The following is a 22,720-nucleotide window of genomic DNA, read 5'->3' on the forward strand; positions in this document are numbered from 1 at the left end:
CTACGTGTAGTCACCAAACTCCACCTGGGTGTGGGTCTTAGTTTTCTGCAGACTAACTCAAAGGTATGCATCAGATTGTTATCTATATCCCTTGAGGAAGACTCTGTTTTACTGCTGAACTATTGTTTAAGTCATGATTGGGAATTCCCTGGCGGTCCAGTGGTTAGGACTCCACGCTTTCATGGCAGAGGGCGTGGGTTCCGTCCCTGGTCGGGGAACTAAGATCCCACAAGCCACGTGGTACAGCCAAAAAAAAAAAAAAAAGCCATCATTACTTTTCTTGCTTAACTGCTTTTCCTTTGTTTCTGCATTCCCTCTTTTCTCTAATTAGTAACTGTTGAGTCTGCTCTTTAGAAGACCTAGGAGACTAAAGCCTTCTTCTACAAACAAGAGCCAGGGGCACAGAGGGGCTTTTGTACCCAGGAAAGTCCTGCAGAGTCCTGCTTGGTTTCAGTCCCCCCTTTTCTCTGACACTCCTCAGTCCCGAGGGGAACAGGGGCGAGACAAGAAAGGGCATAAAGTTTTGGATAGAGAGGTTAATCATAAACTCTGCAGGGGAACTCAGTTTTAGGGGGACTTGGTTTCAGATGCAAGTGTTGTGAGTCTGATGTCTGATCTATCTATTTAAAATTCCTCATCATCCTTTTACCTAGTAGCCGAACAGCCATTAATGAGCAAGGCCTAGGTCACTGATCCCCATTGGAGGTGGGAGGAGGTTTTGCCCCCATCCCCCAGGGGACATTTGACAATATCTGGAGACAGTTTTTGGTTGTCACCACTGGGGTTGGAGTGAGTACTGGCATCTAGAGGGTAGAGGCCAGGGATGCTGCTTATACATCTGCAGTGCACAGGACCATCCCTACAACAAATGATCTGGCCCACAGTGTCAGTAGTGCTGAGTTTGCAAAAACCTTGTACTGGAGTACAGGGTGGGTACAGTGTGGTTATCAGAATTTTGAAACGATCCCCCAATGCACCAAGGATGTGAACCACTGGTATAGACCAAGAGCTACAGGAAATCAGAGAGAGAGAGAAGACTGGTTTGGGCGGAAGAAAGAGCCAAGAGAAAGCTTTCGTGGAGGATGACTCAAATGGAAGATAGAAGAATGATTTTGATAAGTGAACAGACAGAAAAAAAATCTTTTTGGTTGAGTCCAGCAAAGTTAACATCTTCTAGTTTTCAAATGGATTGAGAAACTCTGGCCTTTGTCCATTACAAAATGGTGATTTTCTAAATCTATCCATTCTTCTGCATTTATTAGCTGGAATTCTGTAAGGAACTTTCCCTCATTATCCATTTGATTACCCTGAAATACAGTTTGTACAGGAAAGGCAAGGTACATGCTTGATTCTTTTCCTTTATTTATCAGTTTTCGTAATAACAAGCCGATGCTTTAGCAACTTCCAAAGGTGAATGAACAATGGGCTTTTCCCCCTGGTAATGTCCATACAAACTTGTGAATTTTTATGTATTTAATATATCTCAGTATTTTGTGGTCATCTAAAAATATTTTGAAATAATTTCAGTACTACATAAAGGTTGCAAGAGTACAGAATGATATATACTCTTACCTAGATTCTCCAAATGTTAACTTTTTACCACATTTGCTTCATCCTTTCTATTTTCCTGTTTATGTGTGTGTATGTACACATGTGTATATGTTGTTTTTTGTTTGTTTGTTTGTTTTGTGGTACACGGGCCTCTCACTGTTGCGGCCTCTCCCGTTGCGGAGCACAGGCTCTGGACGTGCAGGCTCAGCGGCCATGGCTCACGGGCCCAGCCGCTCAGCGGCGTGTGGGATCTTCCCGGACCAGGGCACGAACCCGTGTCCCCTGCATCGGCAGGCGGACTCTCAACCACTGCACCACCAGGGAAAGCCCCATATGTATGTTTTTATAATATTTTAAGTCTTTTGAGAATATGTTGCAGACTTGATGGCTCTTTATGCCTAAATACTTCAGAATCCTTAAAGACAAGACTACTTTTTAAGTAACCATAGTACAATGATAGAAGTCAGGAAATTAACGTCGATACAATACTATTGCTAAACTATACACCTTAGTCTTGTTCCCTGGTTGTCTCAAAACTGTTCTTTATAGTACAAGAAAGTCCTGGATTGGTGTTGCATTCACTTGTCATGTCTCTTTAATCTCCTTTGGTCTGGAGCCTTTGTGTTTCATGACATTGACATTTTGGAAGAATACAGGCCAGTTATTTTGTAGAATGTCCCTTAATTTGGGTTTGTCTGACGTATTCTCCTGTTTAGATTCTGTTTGTTTTGTAGTATTGTCAGGAATACCACAGAGGTATTCTTTTCAGTCCATGGTATTAGAAGCAAATGATACAAATTCGTTTCTGCACTGGTGATCTTAACTCAGTTAAAATGATGTCTTCCAGGCTTCCCTACTGTGAGGTTACTGTTTTTTCCTATGTAATTAGTAAGTATTTTTGTGGAGAGATACTTTTAGACCATGTAAATATCCTGTAATTTCTCCAGCATTTCACTCAGTGGTTTTAATATCCATTGATGATTCTTGCTTGAATCAAGTATTTTTATGATGGTTGCCAAATGGCAATTTTATAAATCCATTGTTCTTTCTGTATTTATTAACAGGATTTTCAGTCTTACAGAAGAGTTTTCCCTTCTTCCCTGTTTGTTTATATCAGTGTGGACTCATGAGTTCATATTTTAGTTGTGGGTTTTAATACTTAATTATCATTATTTATTTTGATGATCGAATTGTCCTGGATTTGGCCAATGAGAGCCCCTTTGAATTGGCTCCAATGTCCTTTACACATGTTCCCTTCATTCTCTAACACAAGGTTTCCAAGCTCATCTCAGACTCTTCTTCCTCAGCCCTGCAATTCTCCAAGGAGCCCTGGTTCCTTTCAGTGAAAAAGAATGGTATTTAGAAACCAAGATTTGGATGTTATTTTAATTAAATAAATAAATGAATAAATAAATAAATACTTTGATGCTTATATTGTCCTCTTGTTGGCCATTGGCATCCCCTTTGAGTTCACTTGTGTCCTTCTGACTCAGTCTCAGTAGTCTTTAATAGCATCCTCACTTTCTGATATGCTTGTCTTGTGTACATCCTGTCCCAGACCTGGAATCAGTCATTTCTCCAAGAAGTTTCCGTTCGTTAGTGGGAAATAATATTTAGGACCTTTTGGACTTCCCTCCCATTTAGGTTACCACAGTGCATTAGGTAGAGTTCCCTGTGCTATACAATATGTTCCCATCAGTTGTCTATTTTATGCATAGTATCAATAATGTATATGTGTCAATTCCAGTCTCCCAGTTCCTCCCACCCCACCCCTTTCCCCCTTGGTATCCATACATTTGTTCTACACGTCTGTGTCTCTGTTTCTGCTTTGCAAATAAGATCATCTATACCATTTTTCTAGATTCCATACATATGCATTATATGATATTTGCTTTTCTCTTTCTGACTTACTTCACTCTGTGTGGCATTCTCTAGGTTCATCCATGTCTCTACAAATGACCCAATTTCATTCCTTTTTATGGCTGAGTAATATTCCATTGTATATGTGTACAACATCTTCTTTATCCATTCCTCTGTTGATGGACATTTAGGTTGCTTCCATGTCCTGGCTGTTGTAAATAATGCTACTATGAACATTGAGGTACATGACTCTTTTTGAATTATGGTTTTCTTTGGGTATATGCCTGGTAGTGGGATTGTTGGGTCATATGGTAGTTCTATTTTTAGTTTTTTAAGGAACCTCCATACTGTTTTCGATAGTGGCTGTAGCAATTTACATTCCCACCAACAGTGTATGAGGGCTCCCTTTTCTCCACACCTTCTCCAGCATTTATTGTTTGTAGATTTTTTCATGATGGCCATTCTGACTGATGTGAGGTGATACCTCATTGTAGTTTTGATTTGCATTTCTCTAATAATTAGTGATGTTGAGCTTAAATTTTTATTTATTTATTTATTTATTTATTATTTACTTTTGGCTGTGTTGGGTCTTCGTTTCTGTGCGAGGACTTTCTCTAGTTGCGGTGAGCGGGGGCCACTCTTCATTGCGGTGCACGGGCCTCTCACTGTCGCGGCCAGTCTTGTTGCGGACAAGCTCCAGACGCACAGGCTCAGTAGCTGTGGCTCCCGGGCCTAGTTGCTCTGCGGCATGTGGGATCTTCCCAGAGCAGGGCTCGAACCTGTGTCCCCTGTATTGGCAGGCAGATTCTCAACCACTGCGCCACCAGGGAAGCCCTGAGCTTAAATTTTTGACTCCTAAAAATTAGATGTAGAATTACTGTGTGACCCAGCAGTTTTACTTCTGGGTATGTACTCAAAAGAATTGAAAGCAGGGACTCAAATGGATATTTCTACAGCCATGTTCATAGCAGCATTATTCACAGTAGCCAAGAGGTAAAAGCAACCCAAGTGTCCATCAACAGATGAATGAATAAACAGAGTGTGGTATATACATATAATGGAATATCATTCAGCCTTCACAAGGAAATTCTGACATATGTTACAACACGGACACATTTCCCCACAAGAGTCAGCTTGGTGAAGACAGAGGCTGTGTCTGAGTTCTGCTGGACCTTTCACATAGTAATGACAACAGCTACCATTTACTTAACACTCACTGTGTGCTGGGCATGGCGCTAAATGTCTTACGTTTGATCCTCGAAGCAGCCATAGAGGCCCAGAGAAGAGAAGCAATGTGCCCAGGGCACAGAGCTAATAAGTGGCAGAGCTGAAATCAGAACTCAGGATTGTGAGACTCCAGAGTCCCAACTCTTTAACTACTATGCTGAGTGCTATTGCTAATGGCTGGTGGTGCCATTGACTGCATCAGGGAAGGAGATTTCTGCTCTCATATTTGTGGGTGCCTGGGAACATTTAGGTGGAGATGCCCAGTGGGACAGTATTGTAGCCTGGATCCGGGGCTCAGACTAGAGAAGTAGATTTGGGAGTGGGAGTCAGGATCAGGGAAATCTGTTGGGTACACTTATCTGGTGAGAAAGCAGCAGAGGGAAAGCCCTGGGGAGCACCCACCGTTTGCGGGCTGGTAGGACGGGAAGGGAGTGGTGGAAGCCACGGGTGGATGGAGGGGTGATCAGTGCTGTGGTAGCCAGTGCTGTGAGGGGTTCAGGGACTGGGTTTCACCTCAGCTCTGCTGGAGACTTTGTGATCCTGGATGGGTTGCTTAACATGGTTCCCTCATTTTCCTCATCAATAGCATGGGGTTTAAAAACGATGCTCCTGAGCCTTCCCTGGTGGCACAGTGGTTAAGAATCCACCTGCCAATGCAGGGGACACAGGTTCGAGCCCTGGTCTGGGAAGATCCCACATGCCGCGGAGCAACTAAGCCTGTGCGCCACAGCTACTGAAGCCTGTGCTCTAGAGTCCGTGAGCCACAGCTGGTGAGCCCATGTGCCACAACTACTGAAGCCCATGCGCCTAGAGCCCGTGCTCTGCAACAAGAGAAGCCACCGCAATGAGAAGCCCGTGCATCGCAACGAAGTAGCCCCCGCTCGCCACAACTAGAGAAAGCCCGCGCGCAGCAACGAAGACCCAGCGCAGCCAAAAATAAATAAAATAAATAAAAAACAAACAAAGAAGGATTTTTCTCTTGAGGTGATGAAAATGTCCTGCAATTATATAATGGTGATGGTTGCATAACTTTGAATATGCTAAAAAAAACACTGAATTGTATGTACACTTTAAATGGATGATTTTTATGGTATGGGTGAATTACATCTCAATTAAAAACAAGCAAACCGGGGCTTCCCTGGTGGCGCAGTGGTTGAGAGTCCGCCTGCCGATGCAGGGGACACGGGTTTGTGCCCCGGTCTGGGAAGGTCCCACATGCCGCGGAGCAGCTGGGCCCGTGAGCCATGGCTGCTGAGCCTGCACTCCGCAACGGGAGAGGCCACAACAGTGAGAGGCCTGAGTACCACAAAAAAACAAACAAAAAAACCCCAAGCAAACCAACCATGTTCCTCCCAGGATTGGATGGAGGTTAAATAAAAGGGGAGAATCTTGTGACAGTGCCCAGCACAGCATCTGACCCACAGTAGAAGGACTCAGCAAATGTTGGTTTTTTTAGGAGGGCCACTGGATCACACATTCTAGGGGCACTGTCCTTATTGTCTGTGGCGCTAGGGACACCAGTTTACAAAGACTCTGCTGAACCGTAGTGCCTTGATTTGTGTGCTAAGGTGTGGAGGAAGGTACCTGAGTCTCTTAAGTCTCTGAATGTGTGTGCAGGGCCCTGGGCTTCGGCCACTTAAGTTGGCTCCTCTCCTGCGGGACCCTTCCTCAGTTGGATGATGCTGAGGTGCTGGGGGCCTTTACGGCTGTAGGTCTTAAGGCTGAGTTGGGTTTTCTAGGCGCACCTCCTCCTGGCCTCTTAAAGTATGCAGGTCGCTATTTTGGCCTAAATTAATCTTTAGCAAAAAGCTGCTCATGGCCTGCTGGTTTCTCATTCACTGAGAAAAGCTGTCCCCTTTTTCCCATCTGTCAAGGTGGTTTGTCAGAGATGTTGGGGCCGGGAGACGCCTGGGAATTAAAGCAGAGAGAGCAAGGAGCGGGTGTGTGTGTGGGGGTGGGGGGGTGGGGGTTGCGTTCTGCTTTTGAATCACTTTGGGGATGTGACACTGCTTCCCGGGATTTCAGCTTCATGCATGAAGCTAGGATATGAGAAAGGAAGGGGGAAAAGAAAATCCAAATGCCAGCAGTGTAGTTAAACATCTTCAGATGTGTATGGTTTGAAGGCGCTTGTTTCCTGTGTCCTCTACATGTGCATTTTTTTTGCTCCATTACTAATTTAAATGGTCTGAAAATGTAACTTTTTGGCCAGGATGGCATTTGCAGTAGAATGTTGTGGGCATTCTTTTGGCAAAAAAGATGCTGACCGTCCTGTGGTTTTCTGAACTCATGTGCAGTTATATCATCAACCACATAATAAAGTTTTCTAGACTTTTTTTTTAAAAAAAACAAGGAAATGTTTTGCACTTCATTGGATAATACTGTTTGTGTGCTTTAAGTTGTTGGATGTCCCCAAATAAGCCTGTTTTAATTTGTCTGAGACTGTCATAGGCTATGGCCAGCCATTGCCAACAAGTAACGTGTGGGTTTAATACGTGTGCATTAGAGCTCGCTTATGCTGTTAAGTATAATAATTTATGTGAAAGGTGAGAGTCTTGCCAGAAAAAGAAATCGAAATGCAGTCTGCTGAGTTCAGCTCCTAACTTACATATGGCTTTAGGATTCCAAAATAGCAAAATTATTTACACAGGAGAACCCAGCTTGAAAAACACGTCAGAGCACTGGCTGAAGAGGGCCTTGTGACATTGGGCCACGCTCAGACCAACCAACAGACAGCTCCCTGGAGCAGCAACAGCCTGAGTCCTTCTGTCCTCAGTCAAAAACAAAGCCCTCAGAGGTTTGAAGTGACCACAGCCTGGAGTGTGGCTGGCAGAACTGGCCTCTCTGGTCCCCTCTTTTCTTCTGACTGCCCGGAGCCCTTGGCAGCCTCCCTCTCTTTTGTCCTCATCTCTTCCTTCTCAACAATCAGGAACGTTATTTGCCTCTGCCCCTTGGCCCCTTTGCTTAACTACTGCCTAATTAGTGTTCCCTGCCGGCCTGGGTGGCTGTAGCTCCTGGGGGCATCCCTGCATTTCCAGAGCAGGTAGTTTTCTTTTAATTCTCTGCATCTCTCGAATCTGTACCTTGGACACTGTTTACTTAGCTGAAGAAAAACAATGGAACCAAAGATCGCGCGCAGAAAGTATTGATTGAAGGTTAAATAACTTACACCTGTAATTAGCTCCTTTGTTTCAGAACTAAAAAATATTTGCTCATTGCTCTATTGTCTCAGGGGAGAGGAGGGTAATACCTTAAATCTCCCTTCCTCATGGGATGGCGTCCCTTGAGTGGAGCAACTCATGGATTATTGCTTAAAAAAAAGTGAGATGTTACTGTTGTTAGATCCCTTTGAGTAATCAAGTTGTGTGCTTTGTCAGAGACCTGCGTGACACTGGCTCCCCGGGTCTCCTGCTGTGTTCATTGAAGAGAAATTATACACTGATGCTTTTTCCCATGGCCAAGGGTGTGGGGAGGTTCTAGACCCTGGATAAATCAACCATTAGGCATCTGGTGTAGAAGAACGAGGTATATGGAGAAACTACCTTTGGGGCCTGGGACAGAGCTTCTGGGCCACTCCATGGAGGTGCGGTCATGAGCATCAGAGATGACAAATGGACCTTGCCCAGCATAGGGCCTGAGAGCATCCTTATTACATTAGTGATGCTCCCTAAATGCAAGCCATTGTCAATCTGAGGTGCCTGGCACTGCACAGCTAGCTATTTGAGACCCTTTGCAGATCAGGCCGCATGGCTTCTGGCCTGGGAGCTTACACTTTAAGGTGATCTGTTGTTTGGCCCTATATGGAGCACCTTCAATTCCTTGGCCTCCAGACTCAGAAAGATGGAAGGGAAAGGGCTCCTGTGCCTCTTCTGCAGTTCTGGCCCCAGGACCCAATCTAAGCATCCACTGTGAGTGATAAGAATGGAGCTGCTTCCTGAAGTGCCCTCTGCTGCCCTCTCTGGGTTCTCTCTTCTGCACATCGTGGGGTCTTCCAGACGAAGTGGCATTTTAACAACTTGCCTGTTGGATCTTTGTGGCTAAATACAAGCCATGTCTCATCTCTCAAATAATTTTTCAGTACCGGTGGAAGAGAGACATTTTAATTTTGAACGTGCTAGAGCTGATTAGAGTTTGGTCTGATTCTGAAGGTACTTTGGACCTTGCTCTGTGTGTGTGTGTGTGTGTATCACTCAGTTAACAGGGTCCTTACTGGTTGCTACCCTGCTGAGTAAATGAGCTTCTGTATTTTAGTCTGTGCGTTTAAATTGTGTATGACCTGACAAAGTTGAATACTGACCAGCACAAGCTTTTTGTGTTTCCCAAACTCATTTCTCTCCAAACACCACTATGTAGTAGTTTTTTTTTCCCCACTATGTAGTATTAATAGGTGTGGAATAGCTGAGGAATAAAAACATTCTGTGTTCAGGTAACATAATCCGCACATCAAATAAAGGTAAACAGGTTTTTTTTTTACCGTGAGCCTTTTCAGAACTGTTAATATGCCGATGTGCTGTAAGGACCCCAAGACCAGGAGGGATGTTGTTATGATGGAAACAGCATGGGGCTTAGCGTGAGAAAACCCAAAGGTGGGTGGCCATGGGGACCACACCGAAGCACACTGTGCGAATTCAGGACTGCTTCTCTGCAACTGGGAGGGTCAGACTGCCACAGTTTTCAAACTTAAAGTTTCTTTTTAAAAAGCACAACAGAAATATTTTCCCAGTGTATAAACCAGACTGCTGATTTGCAAGCTATGCTTCCTGTAGTGTTGGTTCAGGAGTCTATTAACAGGTGTCCTGTTCTTTGGTCAGAAGAGTTTAAGAACCTCTAAAACAAAGGTACTTGGGTGAGGGGCTGGGTTCTGTCCCTACCCTCCACCTCACCCCCCAACCAAGGAACTCAGTTGGAAAGCTAGGCACTACCATGCACAAATGTTCCTCTCTTGCTTTTTCTCTAACATCACTGAGTCCAGTGCTCTCCAGGAAGCCTTCTAGAGCCTTCTGCTGTTCCCCAAACCCTCAGTGACCCTCTGCCTTCCAAACCTCAACCCCTCCCTGAGCTCCTGGTACCTGGTTAGTTACCTGTCTGTGCGTGTATCATGGGGTGTGTTGGCTGGGTTGGAACAGACTTTGAGCACAGCAAGCCCCCAGGTGCCACCAAGCTGTCAGGGTCACTGAAGAAGTTGTCTGGCTACATAGGAGCCACCACGGATTCACGTTGTGACAGACATCTTCAAATGGAGAGTCATTTTTGCACCTGGTGGTTTTTAAGAGTCCTGAAAATTGTTTTTATTTTAATTTTATTTATTTCCCCCCAGTTTATTTATTTATTTTTGTCTGCGTTAGGTCTTCGTTGCTGTGTGCGGGCTTTCTCTAGTTGTGGTCAGCGGGGCCTACTCTTCGTTGTGGTGCACGGGCTTCTCATTGCGGTGGCTTCTCTTGTTGTGGAGCACGGGCTCTAGGCACGTGGGCTTCAGTAGTTGTGGCACGCAGGCTCAGTAGTTGTGGCTCATGGACTCTAGAGCACAGGCTCAGTAGTTGTGGCACATGGGCTTAGTTGCTCCGTGGCATGTGGGGTCTTCCCGGAGCAGGGCTTGAGCCCATGTCCCCTGCGTTGGCAGGCGGATTCTTAACCACTGCCTCACCAGGGAAGTCCCCTGAAAATTGTTTTTGAATACTGTGATTTTTGCTTGCAGGTGTATTTTAAAATGAGCTTCATTAAATCCTTTGATAAACTGGTGATCAAGGAAGGTTAGGATTTTGTCTAACCTTCCAAGATGCCTTCATAGATACCCAGGACAGTACTGTTCACTTGGGAGGCATGAGGGGAGAGTCCTTGCCATCCCATTGGTGAGAGTAAGGCTGCCCTTTTTCTTTTCCTTTCTTTTTGTTAAAAGAAATTTATATTTAATTGTTTTTTTCTTTTTTACTGAAATACAGTTTGTTTTATTTATAAGTGACAACAACAACAACAAAAAACCAATGGACAGTATTTCAGAAGTTGGAAAAAGTGACACTTTTTTTTTTTTTACTGAAATAAATACAGTGTGAATTATTTATTTTAAATTAAGCAAACAATATTGTGTGAGTTTCAGGTGTACAGCAAAGTGGTTCAGATATGTATATATATTCTTTTTCAGATTCTTTTCCATTATAGGTTATTATAAGATATTGACTATATTCCCTGTGTTAAACAGTACATCCTTGTTGTTTATCTATTTTATATATATATAGAAGGCTGCCCTGTTTCTTACGTGCCCACTCCCTGCACTAAAAGTGCAATGGTGGCCAGGAAACAGGATGGTCTGAGGTCAGGGAGGCCTTGGAGATGATGAACTCTTCTGATAAAGAAATGGGACTGACATAGATTTGGAGAGCGACTTTCATTTTCCATTAAAGTATATAATGTCATTTTAAAATATTCATGAATGGTTTCAAAAGAAATAAGGAATGATTCTTAGAGGTCACTAACACGTAACTCATAATAAATCTGGATGTTTCCCCAAAGTGTTTATATACATAAAATCATTTCATTTTTAAAATAAAAAGATGTACTTGTAGAAATTTTGGAAAATAATAGAAGCCTAAGTTAAAAAAAAAATCTATCCACAGTCCTACCACGTAGATAAATCCCAGAAATTCCAAATATTTTATGCTTTTCTTTGTTAGTTTAAATAACACAGGCATGGACTTCCCTGGTGGTGCAGTGGTTAAGAATCCGCCTGCCAATGCAGAAGACACAGGTTCGATCCCTGGTCCGGGAAGATCCCACATGCCACGGAGCAACTAAGCCCGTGCGCCACAACTATTGAGCCTGAGTGCCACAACTACTGAGCCTGTGAGCCACAACTACTGAAGCCCATGCGCCTAGAGTCCGTGCACCGCAACAAAGAGTGGCCCCCGCTCACCACAACTAGAGAAAGCCTGCGTGCAGCAATGAAGACCCAATGCAGCCAAAAATAAATAAATAAATTTATATATAACATAGGCAGTATCTTTACCTTGACAGTCTGTTAAGAATTGGTCTGTAAAACCATTTGGATCGGGTGTCTTTAAGAGTGAGTGGCGTGGTAATATTCATCCTGTAAAAATTTGCAGTTTTGTACTAAATACCCAGGACCTGTTGTGCAAATTTAACATTATGCCAAGATGCCCTTCCTAGTCGGCATGAGCTGGATTATGCCGAAGTAACAAACAAACCTAAAATCTCCATGACTTAACCCAAGGGAGGTTTCCTTCTCCCCTATGTTACACACTCATCTCAGGTCAGTTGGGAGCTGGCTGCCCATCAGCCTTACTCAGAGGCCACCCCCACTAGGAGCACTGCTGGCTGGCGGGGGCGGGAGCGTGGTGAAATTGCTCACAGTTCCTGAAGGCTGCTGCCAGAAGTACCGTATCTTATCCACTCACCTTTGATTGCCCACAGTCAGAAGCAGAGCCAGGTTTTGAGAGGCTGGAGACTCATATGACTTTGGAGACCCACTCTAAGGAAAAAGATAGGAAATTAAAAATATAAAACTGGGTGCAATAATGACTATTTAAGAATGAGAAGCATACAAAATTACAAATTCTAAAAGTGTTTTCTTTCTGTTTTTACTTTTGGCCCTCCACTAAGATCGATGGTATTTGAATTTCAGTATGATCAGTTAATTCTGAAAAAGTAGACAAAATCGATCTGAAATTTAGGGGTACACAAGAACAATTCAGGTTTTAGTTTGCCACTCCATTGTATTGAGCACCATCATTACACAATCAATATACTCTTACACTGCATACATCAACTTACTGATGAATGTGTGTAGGAAGTTGTCATTGGAACATTTGTTTCTTCAGGCTGTTTCCATTCGTGGGAGGCAACTTTGTGTGCCATTTTATTGGGGACTGTCAGACTTTATCAGTTCAAGATTTGTCAGGTACTTTATGATGTAATCTGATACATGGGGATGCATAAATTGTAATAATCTCCCACATATATGTAGTTGCTCTTTATAATACCACTGCTGGAATTTCGTTTTTTAATTTTTTTTTTTTTTTTTTCTTTTGGCCGCATCGCATGGCTTGTGGGATCTAAATTCCCCAACCAGGGATTGAACTCAGGCCCTCGGCAGTGAGATTGCGGAGTCCTAACCACTGGACCACCAGGGAATTCCCTGAACCCCAGAATAATGATAGATTCTATTTCATGTGATTCCCACCGAAAAGGGAGGAAAGGTATATAGTGTGTTTATAATTGCATACTCTGCATTATTGGATATATTCCTGATAGGGCACAACTTCCATTTAGGCACCAATGAAAACAGAATTGTCCACTTACTGTTTTGGGCGTTTGATGATCTGAAGAATTCTCCTTCTAAAGAATGCTAACTTCTGGCTCCATATGTTTCAAACCCCGTTCCCCCTTCACCACCCACACTTTTAGTTTGGCACTGTCAGACACATTGATCTTGTGAATTTTAGCACCTTTTTCTTCCTCATGATGTCAGATCAGAGGGAAGGCTACAATAGCCGTACATGAAAGTGACCACCAAACCCAAACTCACCGTCTCTCTCACTCAGCTTCCAGTTAGCCGGGACTTTCCTGGTGGTCCAGTGGTAAAGAATCCGCCTTACAGTGTAGGGGACGTGGGTTCGATCCCTGGTCGGGGACTAAGACCGCACATGTCTCGGGGCAACTAAACCCGCGTGCTGCAACTACTGAGCTCTGGTGCCTCAACTAGAGCCCGCGTTCTGCAAATACAGAGGCCATGCACTGTGGAACCTGCGCGCCGCAACTACAGAGCCCACACGCCCTGGAGCCTGTGTGCCACGACTAGAGAAGAGAAAATTCGCACGCTACAACTGGAGAGAAGCCCGTGTGCCGCAATGAAAGATCCTGCCTGCCTCAACAAAGGAGCCCGCATGCCGCAACTAAGAACCGACACAGCCAAAAAATAAATAATAATTTTTTAAAACTCCTAAAAAAAACCCCAAAACTTCCAGTTTGCTGAATCCCCAAAATGCTCACTGTTACTCCATCACCACCTGGGAAAAGGAGTTGTGATGGATGGGATGTTGGGAGCATAAGCTTCATCATCTTGAGAGCAAATCTGCCCCAGGAAACTCCGCACAAATCTCCAACCCTACAATGTGCCCCGAGAGAGGAGAACGGGATGTACTGTGAACCATGCTGGTGTTAACACAGCCCTTCAGAAGGGTCCTGATGGTTTTCACTCCCACCGCTGGTAACAGGGGGGTTATGACATTTTTAAAAGTTTTATGTTACCTTAATCAGTCAGCTATGTCCCCCCCATCCCCCGCTTTTTGATGTTGGCAGTCATAATTAGCCATAGTTGTGGAAATCTGACAATGTTTTAATATCAGTTTACTTATCAACTGTGCAAATATTTGCTCCTGGTCAGTTGGTAGATGCTACACGGAAAGGGCTCCCTTCAAGGGCACACCCGTGATCTCCCGATTAGCAACTGCAATAGCTATTCCTTATTTACATCTTTTTGAACATCTCTGTGCAATTTTCCTTGTGTATTTGTCTACTGCAGAATTGTTATAAGTTGAATTACTTTTGATTCTTTAGGTGCTTTGAAGTTGTTGGCTTCCAGTATAACTTTGAGTCCCTATTTCTCCCTCCCTCCCTCCCTCCCTCCCTCCCCATACCACGTGGCTTGTGGGATCTTAGTTCCCCAACCAGGGATTGAATCCAGGCCCTCAGCAGTGAGAGCATGGAGTCCTAACCACTGGACCACCAGGGAATTGCCCCAGTCCCTATTTTCTTATTGGCCAATTGATAGGTTTTGCTTCAGCAGTGATTGTTAGATTTCAGTGTGCTGGAAGAAATTTGATTTGCTGTGCCAAAGTGCAGGCAAATAAAAAGTATACTGCTTACTAGAACTTATGGTCAATTCATCTATGACAAAGGGGGCAAGAATATACAATGGAGAAAAGACAGTCTCTTCAATAAGTGGTGCTGGGAAAACTGGACAGCTACATGTAAAAGAATGAAATTAGAACACTCCCTAACACCATACACAAAAATAAACTCAAAATGGATTAGAGACCTAAATGTAAGACCGGACACTATAAAACTCTTAGAGGAAAACATAGGCAGAACACTCTTTGACACTTATATGTGGAATCTAAAATATGACACAAGTAAACTTATCTATGAAACAGAAACAGACTCACAGACATAGAAAACAGACTTGTGGTTGCCAAGGGGTGGGGGGGATAGGGGAGGGATGGACTGGGAGTTTGGGATTAGTAGATGCAAACTATTATATATAGGATGGATAAACAACAAGGTTCTACTGTTTAGCACAGGGAAATATATGTATAACTGAATCACTTTGCCAGTAGAAATCAGTACATTGTCAACTATACTTCAATATAATAAATTTTATAAAAAGTGTACAGCTTATTAGAGTATTCAAACCACCTAATGACCTATCAGTGGGGGATTGATTAAATTATTGTATGTATATAGTTGTGCATATGTATGTATCTGTATCTTTACACATGGCAATACTTGTGATATTGTGGTTTATAATAATGAAATATATATTTGGTCTTCATTCCATTTCTGGCACAGAGCTCTTAAAACCCTTGGACTTTCCTAAGTGATAAGAGGTGTTTGATATTGATATTCTTTTTTTTTTTTTTAATTTTTGGCTGCATTGGGTCTTTGTTGCTGCATGTGGGCTTTCTCTAGTTGTGGCGAGCAGGGGCTTCTCTTGTTGCGGAGCATGGGCTCTAGGAGCACGGGCTCAGTAGTTGTGTCTCCTGGGCTCTAGAGCGCAGGCTCAGTAGTTGTGGTGCACGGGCTTAGTTGCTCCGCAGCATGTGGATCTTCCTGGACCTGGGATTGAACCTGTGTCCCCTGCATTGGCAGGCAGATTCTTAACCACTGTGCGACCAGGGAAGTCCCCTATTTTTGATATTCTTAACAGATCCCTTCCAGCCACACCTGAGTTTGTGTTAATGAGATGACTTTTGGAAAGCTCCTAAGGATGGGGGCTGGTTGCCAGGGGAACCAACCAGGTGATGAGAGGGTTGGAACTTTCAGCCTTAGCCACTGACCTCAAAAGGGGAGGGGCTCCAGATTAAGCTTTGTAAAAAGTCTTGAACTCAAGGATTGATCTTCCAGGTTGGTGAACCAAAAACGCATCCAGGTGATGGGGGGCGGGGGGTGCACTCCAAACTCCAGGGGGACGGAAGTTCCTGTGTTTGAGACCCTTCTGGACCTTGCCCTGTGTATCTCTTCATCTGGCTCTTCAGTCGTATACTTTAATATCCTTTGTAATAAATCTAGAACCTTCTTAGACCTTCCGTGGTCACTCTGCCTAAAATTTCGAACACCCTTGCCTGGTTACATTTCATTCTCCTTACCTGCTTTGATTTTTCTTCTTTGTATTTATCACTGTCTAACATGCTACATTATTAATCTACTTTTAAAAACTCCTTCATTAGCATATGAGCTAGAGAGCAGGGAATTTTGTCTGTATTTATTGAATTGCCTATTGGATTTGCATATTCTTGAAACCATTTTTATTTTAATATTTAAGAATGTAGATGTTACCTTCCCACACAAATACGGTTGAAGTTAGCATACCAGAGACATTTGTAACTCTATACTGATGTGTGTTATTTTTTGCCCAAGATTACTAGGTCCAATTACAGGGGTAAAAAAAAAAAAAGAAAGAAAATTTTTTTTAGGAGTTTCCCTTATATGAACTCTTTCTTTGTGAATTGATTGCAAGTCAGGCATGTAATTCAGATTGAGAATGAAAGTGTCTGGTTCTGTAGAGAATTATAAGGAGAGCCATTAGGAGAAGCACAAAGTATGGTGTAAGGCCCATAATTGTTACGTGTTGACTTCGAATAGAAATATGGAAAGACCACATATTGTTAGAAAGGCATGGAAAAAGCAGAGCCTCCCTTCCTTTCATGTGGAGACTGACAAATCCGTCAGGAATTGTTGGGGTGGGTTTGAAGAGGCTCCCCGGGCCCCTATTCGCTGGCTTTGTGCAGGTTAGTGAGCTTGGTGCCTTGGGAGTGGAGGGAGATGGACTGGCCCCTACCCTCAAAGAGCTCAGGAGGCAGAGAGATCCATGGTGGCAAGTGTGATAGATGGAACGCAACCACAGACGTGCAAGCTTTCCTGGGAGAGGGTAGGATCAGTCACGTCTGGTGGGGAGAGGTGCAGTCAGGAAGGGCGTGGGGAAGATGTGAGCTGAGCATGGCACTGAAAGGCATGAGTGGGACTCCTGGAGGTGGAGAAGGGCCCCAGAGCAGCCTGTGCCTCCTATGCTTCCCACACTTCTGTCATCTAGGGATGTTGTCCAAAAAGCAGACTGTGACTTTAGAGGCCAAGGAGGGGAGGCAGAGATTCTGCATTTCTAACAAGCTCCCTGGTGATGCTGACGTTGCTGGTTCTAAGGACAAATCTGGAACCACAGAGCTGCCTGCCTGTGCTTCCTTGACTTTTGGGGGGGGTCCGGCCTGGAAGCTCTGGCACAGGCTTGACAGGTAGTGGGCAGCGAGGCGCTTGGTTGCGGAAGTGGGGTACAGACCAGGAGCCCAAGACTGGTCTGGTTTTAGGTGTAAGACCACCTGACTTCTCCTTGATCACAAGGCCACTAACTCAGCCTCTCTGCCACCTCCTGTTCCTGAAATCTCCCTTTGAAACTGGTGATTTCCATTGATACCTGTTTGCTTTCATGATCTCTCATCGCTTGGGACATACTGCTAGAGTGTTACTTTGGTCCTTCCAAAAGAAATTGATTCTATTGTTTGTAGATTTAAAATGTTTTTATAAACTGCCAGGCTGTCTCTTTATCATCAAGTCCAATGATAAACTTTTTAAAAGCATGGCTCATGAGTTAATTAGGTGGGCCTTATTTTTGGGTGGGACTTCTAAATGGGGGGAGGGGGTTATACAAATCCTTCTCCTAAAGCCATCAAGGGTCTCAGTCAGCCTGTGTGACCTCAGCTGAACTAGCAGGGTAGTTGCAGATGCCACCAGGACCCTGCTCTCTTGATGTTTGGCATCCTTGTGGTGGAGACTATACATGAGAAGCGTGTGTAGGCAGTGTCCACTTACTCGTGGCAGAGGCAGACTAAAACCACTGAGGGCATGTTCCTGTTTGCTTCCTCACGAGGAGCTGCACGGCACCAGCCTGGTGTCAGTGTCCTGTGGTGGGGCTTGGTTGTTCACATGAGGAATCTGATCCTTTCATTAAGCCCCCTATACCTGTTCTTGGGTAAGAATTGGATCAGGTCACATTCCTGACCGTGATACTGCTGTCCCCAGGGGAAAAACTCCGGGGCTGTATGTGGCGGCGGTGGTTGAGTTTTATTTAAATGCTGCGGACACGTGTGTCCACAGATGTGTGCTGAACGTACACGTACATGTGTGTTTGTAATTTTCTTCCCAGATTTTGGCCCTGATCGCGTTCATCTGCATAGAGACCATCATGGAGTGCTCCCCGTGTGAAGGCCTCTACTTTTTTGAGTTTGTGAGCTGCAGTGCGTTTGTGGTGACTGGAGTCTTGCTGATTATGTTCAGTCTCAACCTTCACATGAGGATCCCCCAGATCAACTGGAACCTGACAGTGAGTAGAAGTCACGCTCTCAGATTAGGAAAGCATCGGGTGCTGCACGGCTCCCAGGGAAAGCAGGAATCAGTCCATGGCATGTTTGGTTCCAGCTCATTTTGATACTTAAATATTCCATTGTAATGCAACTGTGAAATTTTAAATTTCCTTACTGGGTTGAATAAAATGACTACAAAATTAATGGAATCTTCACTAATGATAGAAACAGGACAATTATTCTGACCCCTTTAAAGATGTCATTTCGATTTTGGGGTCCTCTGAGAAGATTGGTTATGTTGATATTTATAGAATATGGGAAAGAGAACATGGAATTAATACGCTTGCATATTTCTCACACTGGACCCAAAAGCTGTTTGCAAAAATATTGATTCAGGAAGAATTGAAAATATGAATGAAATTGCCATTAACTTGTGAAACCTAGGAATATTATTAAATTCAAAGCAGCTGGGAGGTCCCAGACGGTTTGCTGGTTTGATCAGAGAGTCTTGAGGAAATGTGTCCTCTTCCCTCTGTGGTTTGGGGGTCTTAACTCTGTTTGACAGCCTTACCTTCTGACCGGCATAGGCATCTCAGGGCCGGTCACTTCCAGGCCCCTTTTCCTGGGCTTGTGTAACTTGTCCTTACTGTGCCAAACGGGAAAGGGAACTTCACAGCCCTCGGTTTTCTTGATATTTCTTTGCAGATCAGCACGTGCAGGAGCTCACAGGGAACCAGTTAGGGAGACCCAGGCGAGCACTGTCAGCTGCCTCTCCTTCTGTGCCTGGGGGCGGGTGGGGGGCTCTGAGGCCACCTGCCCTCATGCAGGCTCCTCTCTCGGCGGCCGGTGCTGGGTGTATGCAGCACCGTGGAAAGTGTGGCCCGAATGCAGGAGCGCAGGAGGAGGAGGCCTGGGCTGGTCACCTTGCCTGGCGGGGCCACTCCCATGGTGTTCATGTGGGGGACCAAGAGGAGATGGTTTTCGTCACAGACTGCTCTCTGTGTTGTTCAGACTCTTTTAGGAGGAAAAATAAAAAGAGGATTGGACTAGAAAAGTTGTCAGTTGCAAACTCAGATGGTTTTGTCCTCCCAGCATTGAAAACTAAGAAAAAAGCTCTAAAACCTCAAGATACTGGAGGCATTTTGTCGGGTTTTGGTGACAGATTTTAATGTCTCAGCTCTTTTTAAGATGAAGTCTGTGTTATCCATAAGAAAATGCTTACAGAGTTGGGCTCTAAACTGATAGTGTAATGAACAGGTAGCACAAGAGAACCTCACAACCCCCCCCCCAACTAACACGCAGGCTCCATGGGGGCAAGGTCATTGTTGTGGGGCAAGGTACGTTGGAAACCCAGGTCCCCGGGAGTTTCTAAGGCCACAATACATACTTTCTGAGGGAGGGGCTGGACCGGGCTGTGAATGAAACCATGATGGAGATCCTGTTTGACAAAGAAGCAGCTGCTAGGATGGTTAAGACCCAGGGGCGGGACTTCCCTGGCGGTCCAGTGGTTAAGAATCCGCCTTCCAATGCAGGGGACGCGGGTTTGATCCCTGGTTGGGGAACTAAGATCCCATATGCTGCGGGGCAAGAGCCTGCATACCGCAACTAAGACCCGATGCAGCCAAAAAAAAAAAAAAAAAAAAACACCAAAAAACCCCACTGGCTTTAAGTTAGGCTGACCTGTCTGCATTCAAGTCCAAGGTGGATCTTAAGAGCTGTGTATGACCCTGGGCAAGTCACTTAGAGCCCCAAGTTGAGATGATAATATTTTTCTTACAGGGCTGTTTTAAGAATGAAATGAGACAGTGTGTATAAAGGCTCCAAAGCAGTGGGCGCTGTTGCCAGTATGAGAAATATTAACCTTACTGTGAGTCAGAGGCCCTTGGTGTCTGTCAGCCACGTCATTCTCCTGTAAACTTCCACCAGCTTTGACTTCACTCCCTTAATTCTGTCTTACCTGCTTATTTGACAGCCATAAATCTGTTAGACGACTTTATACTTCACTATATTATATAACATAGGCAATTATAGCCATTAGCTTGTAATAATTTATAATGGAGTGTAATCTGCAAAAATACTGACTTACTGTACTGCACGCCTGAAACTAACATAATATTGTAAATCAACTACATTTCAATTAAAAAAAAGGATCACTGGGAATTCCCTGGCAGTCCAGTGGTTAGGACTCTGCCCTGTCACTGCCACGAGCCCAGGTTCAATTCCTAGTTGGGGAACTAAGATTCCACAAGCTGTGTGGCGCAGCCAAAAAAATAATCAGTTAGTTAGGTAATTAATTAATTAAAAAAGGATCACAGATCACCATAACAACAGCAAAAAAGACTTCATACTTCAGATTTCTAACTAATTCATACTGGCTTTTATCTTATCTCGAGAAATACCTATTTGTTGAGCTTTCTTAAATCCTGATTTTTCTATTTTAACCGTGAAAGACTTTCACTGGTTGACAGCCACATTTTTGGGGTTATATCGAAGTGCATCTTTTTCACTGGAAAGTTAACATCCCTCCTTTCCTTTCGGATGGTATTGGCTAGGGCCGATGACCGGGTGGTGATGTGGTCACTTGAGAACACTTTCTGTCCTTTGGGATTCTTTGCAGGATTTCTACCCTTTTAGAGCAGGTGAAGGTGTCTGCTTATCCAACGAAAGAGTATGTAAGTTTCATGGACTCGAGGAGATGGTACTTACTGATGGGAGCCCAGGTCATCTGTTCTCAGGGACGGGAGCAAAAGTGATTTCTTAGAGCTGATCCGGCTGGAATCATCACAGTGGGTTGGCCTTGGGTGTGTGTGTTTCTCTAACAAGGTGGTAGGAGTATTCTTGACCCCAAGAGAGCCAGCTGATGAGTGACGTAGGGTGTGATTGGTATAGATTTAGAAAACTGGGTCATTTCGGGAGATAAGTTGACTCACATATGCATGAAAAATGGTACATAAGGAGGACAATGCAAAGTATATATTTTATACAAGCATTATTTGATGCAATCAGAAAGAGTGTGTTAATATCAGCTTGTTTTTTTTGTTTGTTTTTTTAGCGACTCTATGGGACTTACTCTGTGATGTGTGTTTTTCTCTGTATATTGGGAGCTCACACGCCCATGTGTTCTACCTGTGTTCACCTTGATTGGTGCCCCTGGCCTCCTCTGCCACCCCGTCCCTCTCTCCTTCCATCCTCTTCCTACCATTGACCCCGGGCGCTCCCACTCTCCTTAGCCGGCACTCAGAGCCCTCAAGCCCTGTAAGCGCAGCCAAACTTTTTAAAGCAGACGGAGGTCCGCACACGCCTTCTCTTACTTCGCTGCTTCCTGATCTCTTGTCTCAGCGTTTATCGTCAAATACAGCATATAAAGAAAAATTTGTAAAAGTAAATGTACAGTTTAGTGAAGAATGATAAAAGACTGTGTAGCCATCACCTGGGTCAACAGATAGGATAGTGTCAACACCCCAAAAAGCCTTGCCTGTGTCCTTCCCGAACACGAGGACTGCCTCTTCCCCTCCCCCATCCACTCCCCTGACTTTGTCCTTGAAAGTCCTCTGGTCAGCATCACTGGGGGCCTCTGTTCTCCTGGATCCTATGGTTGCTTCCCAGCCCTCCTCGCCGCCCCCAACCGTTTCAGCACCGGAATGCGCTCAGCTCAGTCCCTCCTGCCCTACTCTCTCCTCTTGCCTCTGATGACACCACAATCTCAGTCTCTCTTCTTTCTCTTTAGTGGCCTCTGTGGCCCCTGCTCCTCCCACAGATGCTCCCGACCTGAGAACCCAGGCTGGGTGCTGTGGTGAGTTGAGAACAGTCCCCCAGAAGGGCCACTTGCAGAGTTCTGAGGCTTTCGCCATGACTCATTGTGTAGTGTTTTCTGACACCACTTTTGACACCAAGTATGTGTTTTTTTCTGACACCAAATCTGTGTAGTTTTTCCACACTGAGAACTTCTCTAATTCTCCAAGACCAACTGGGTGTCCAGCAATTCAATTCAGTTCTGACACTAGCTCCCAGAGTTAGTGCAGACCCCACAGGTTAAAGGGCTCAGTCCCGTGAGACTGCCCCCGACACAGATGGGGTCCCAGGTGACATGCACTTCTGCTTGGCCAGCTGCAGATTCAGGAGTTCCCACAAGCCCCTCCTCAGGTTCGATAATTTTCTAGAACAACTTAAAGAACTTGGAAAAGTGCTTTATTTATGATTTCTGGCTTGTTCTAAAGGATACAACTCAGGAGTAGCCAAAAGGAAGAGATGCATAGGGCAGGGTCCAGAGGAGTCTCTGTCCCCATGGAGTTGGGGGGCAACACCCTCTTGGCACGTGGAGCCCCGTCATGTCATTCAGGCTTTTATGGAGATTTCATTATGTAGGCGTGGTTGATTAAAATCTTTGGCCATTTGGAGGTTGAACTCAATCTCCAGCCCCTCTCCCGCCCACAGGGGCTGTGGAGCTGAAAGTTCCAACCCTCTAATCACCTGGCTGGTTTTTCTGATAACCAGCCCCCATC

At 44.6% G+C, this 22,720-nt stretch overlaps 1 protein-coding gene across 4 annotated transcripts in view; it reads left to right on the top strand.

Annotated features, from left to right (window-relative positions):
• Positions 1–22,720, top strand: part of CMTM4 (CKLF like MARVEL transmembrane domain containing 4) — a 111,658-nt gene that overhangs the window by 33,314 nt on the left and 55,624 nt on the right. For all 4 annotated transcript variants that reach the window (XR_003790980.1, XR_003790981.1, XM_029204087.1 and 1 more), the window contains exon 2: positions 18,062–18,238. Coding sequence is in view for 2 of the 4 variants with exons in the window: in XM_029204087.1 (XP_029059920.1) it covers positions 18,062–18,238 (177 nt within the window). In the remaining 2 variants the exon portion in view is untranslated. The remainder of the gene's footprint in view (positions 1–18,061; positions 18,239–22,720) is intronic.

This window comes from Monodon monoceros, unplaced genomic scaffold, assembly GCF_005190385.1.
Source record: "Monodon monoceros isolate NGI ecotype Baffin Bay Population unplaced genomic scaffold, NGI_Narwhal_1 Super_Scaffold_10, whole genome shotgun sequence".
Taxonomy (NCBI): Eukaryota; Metazoa; Chordata; class Mammalia; order Artiodactyla; family Monodontidae; genus Monodon; species Monodon monoceros.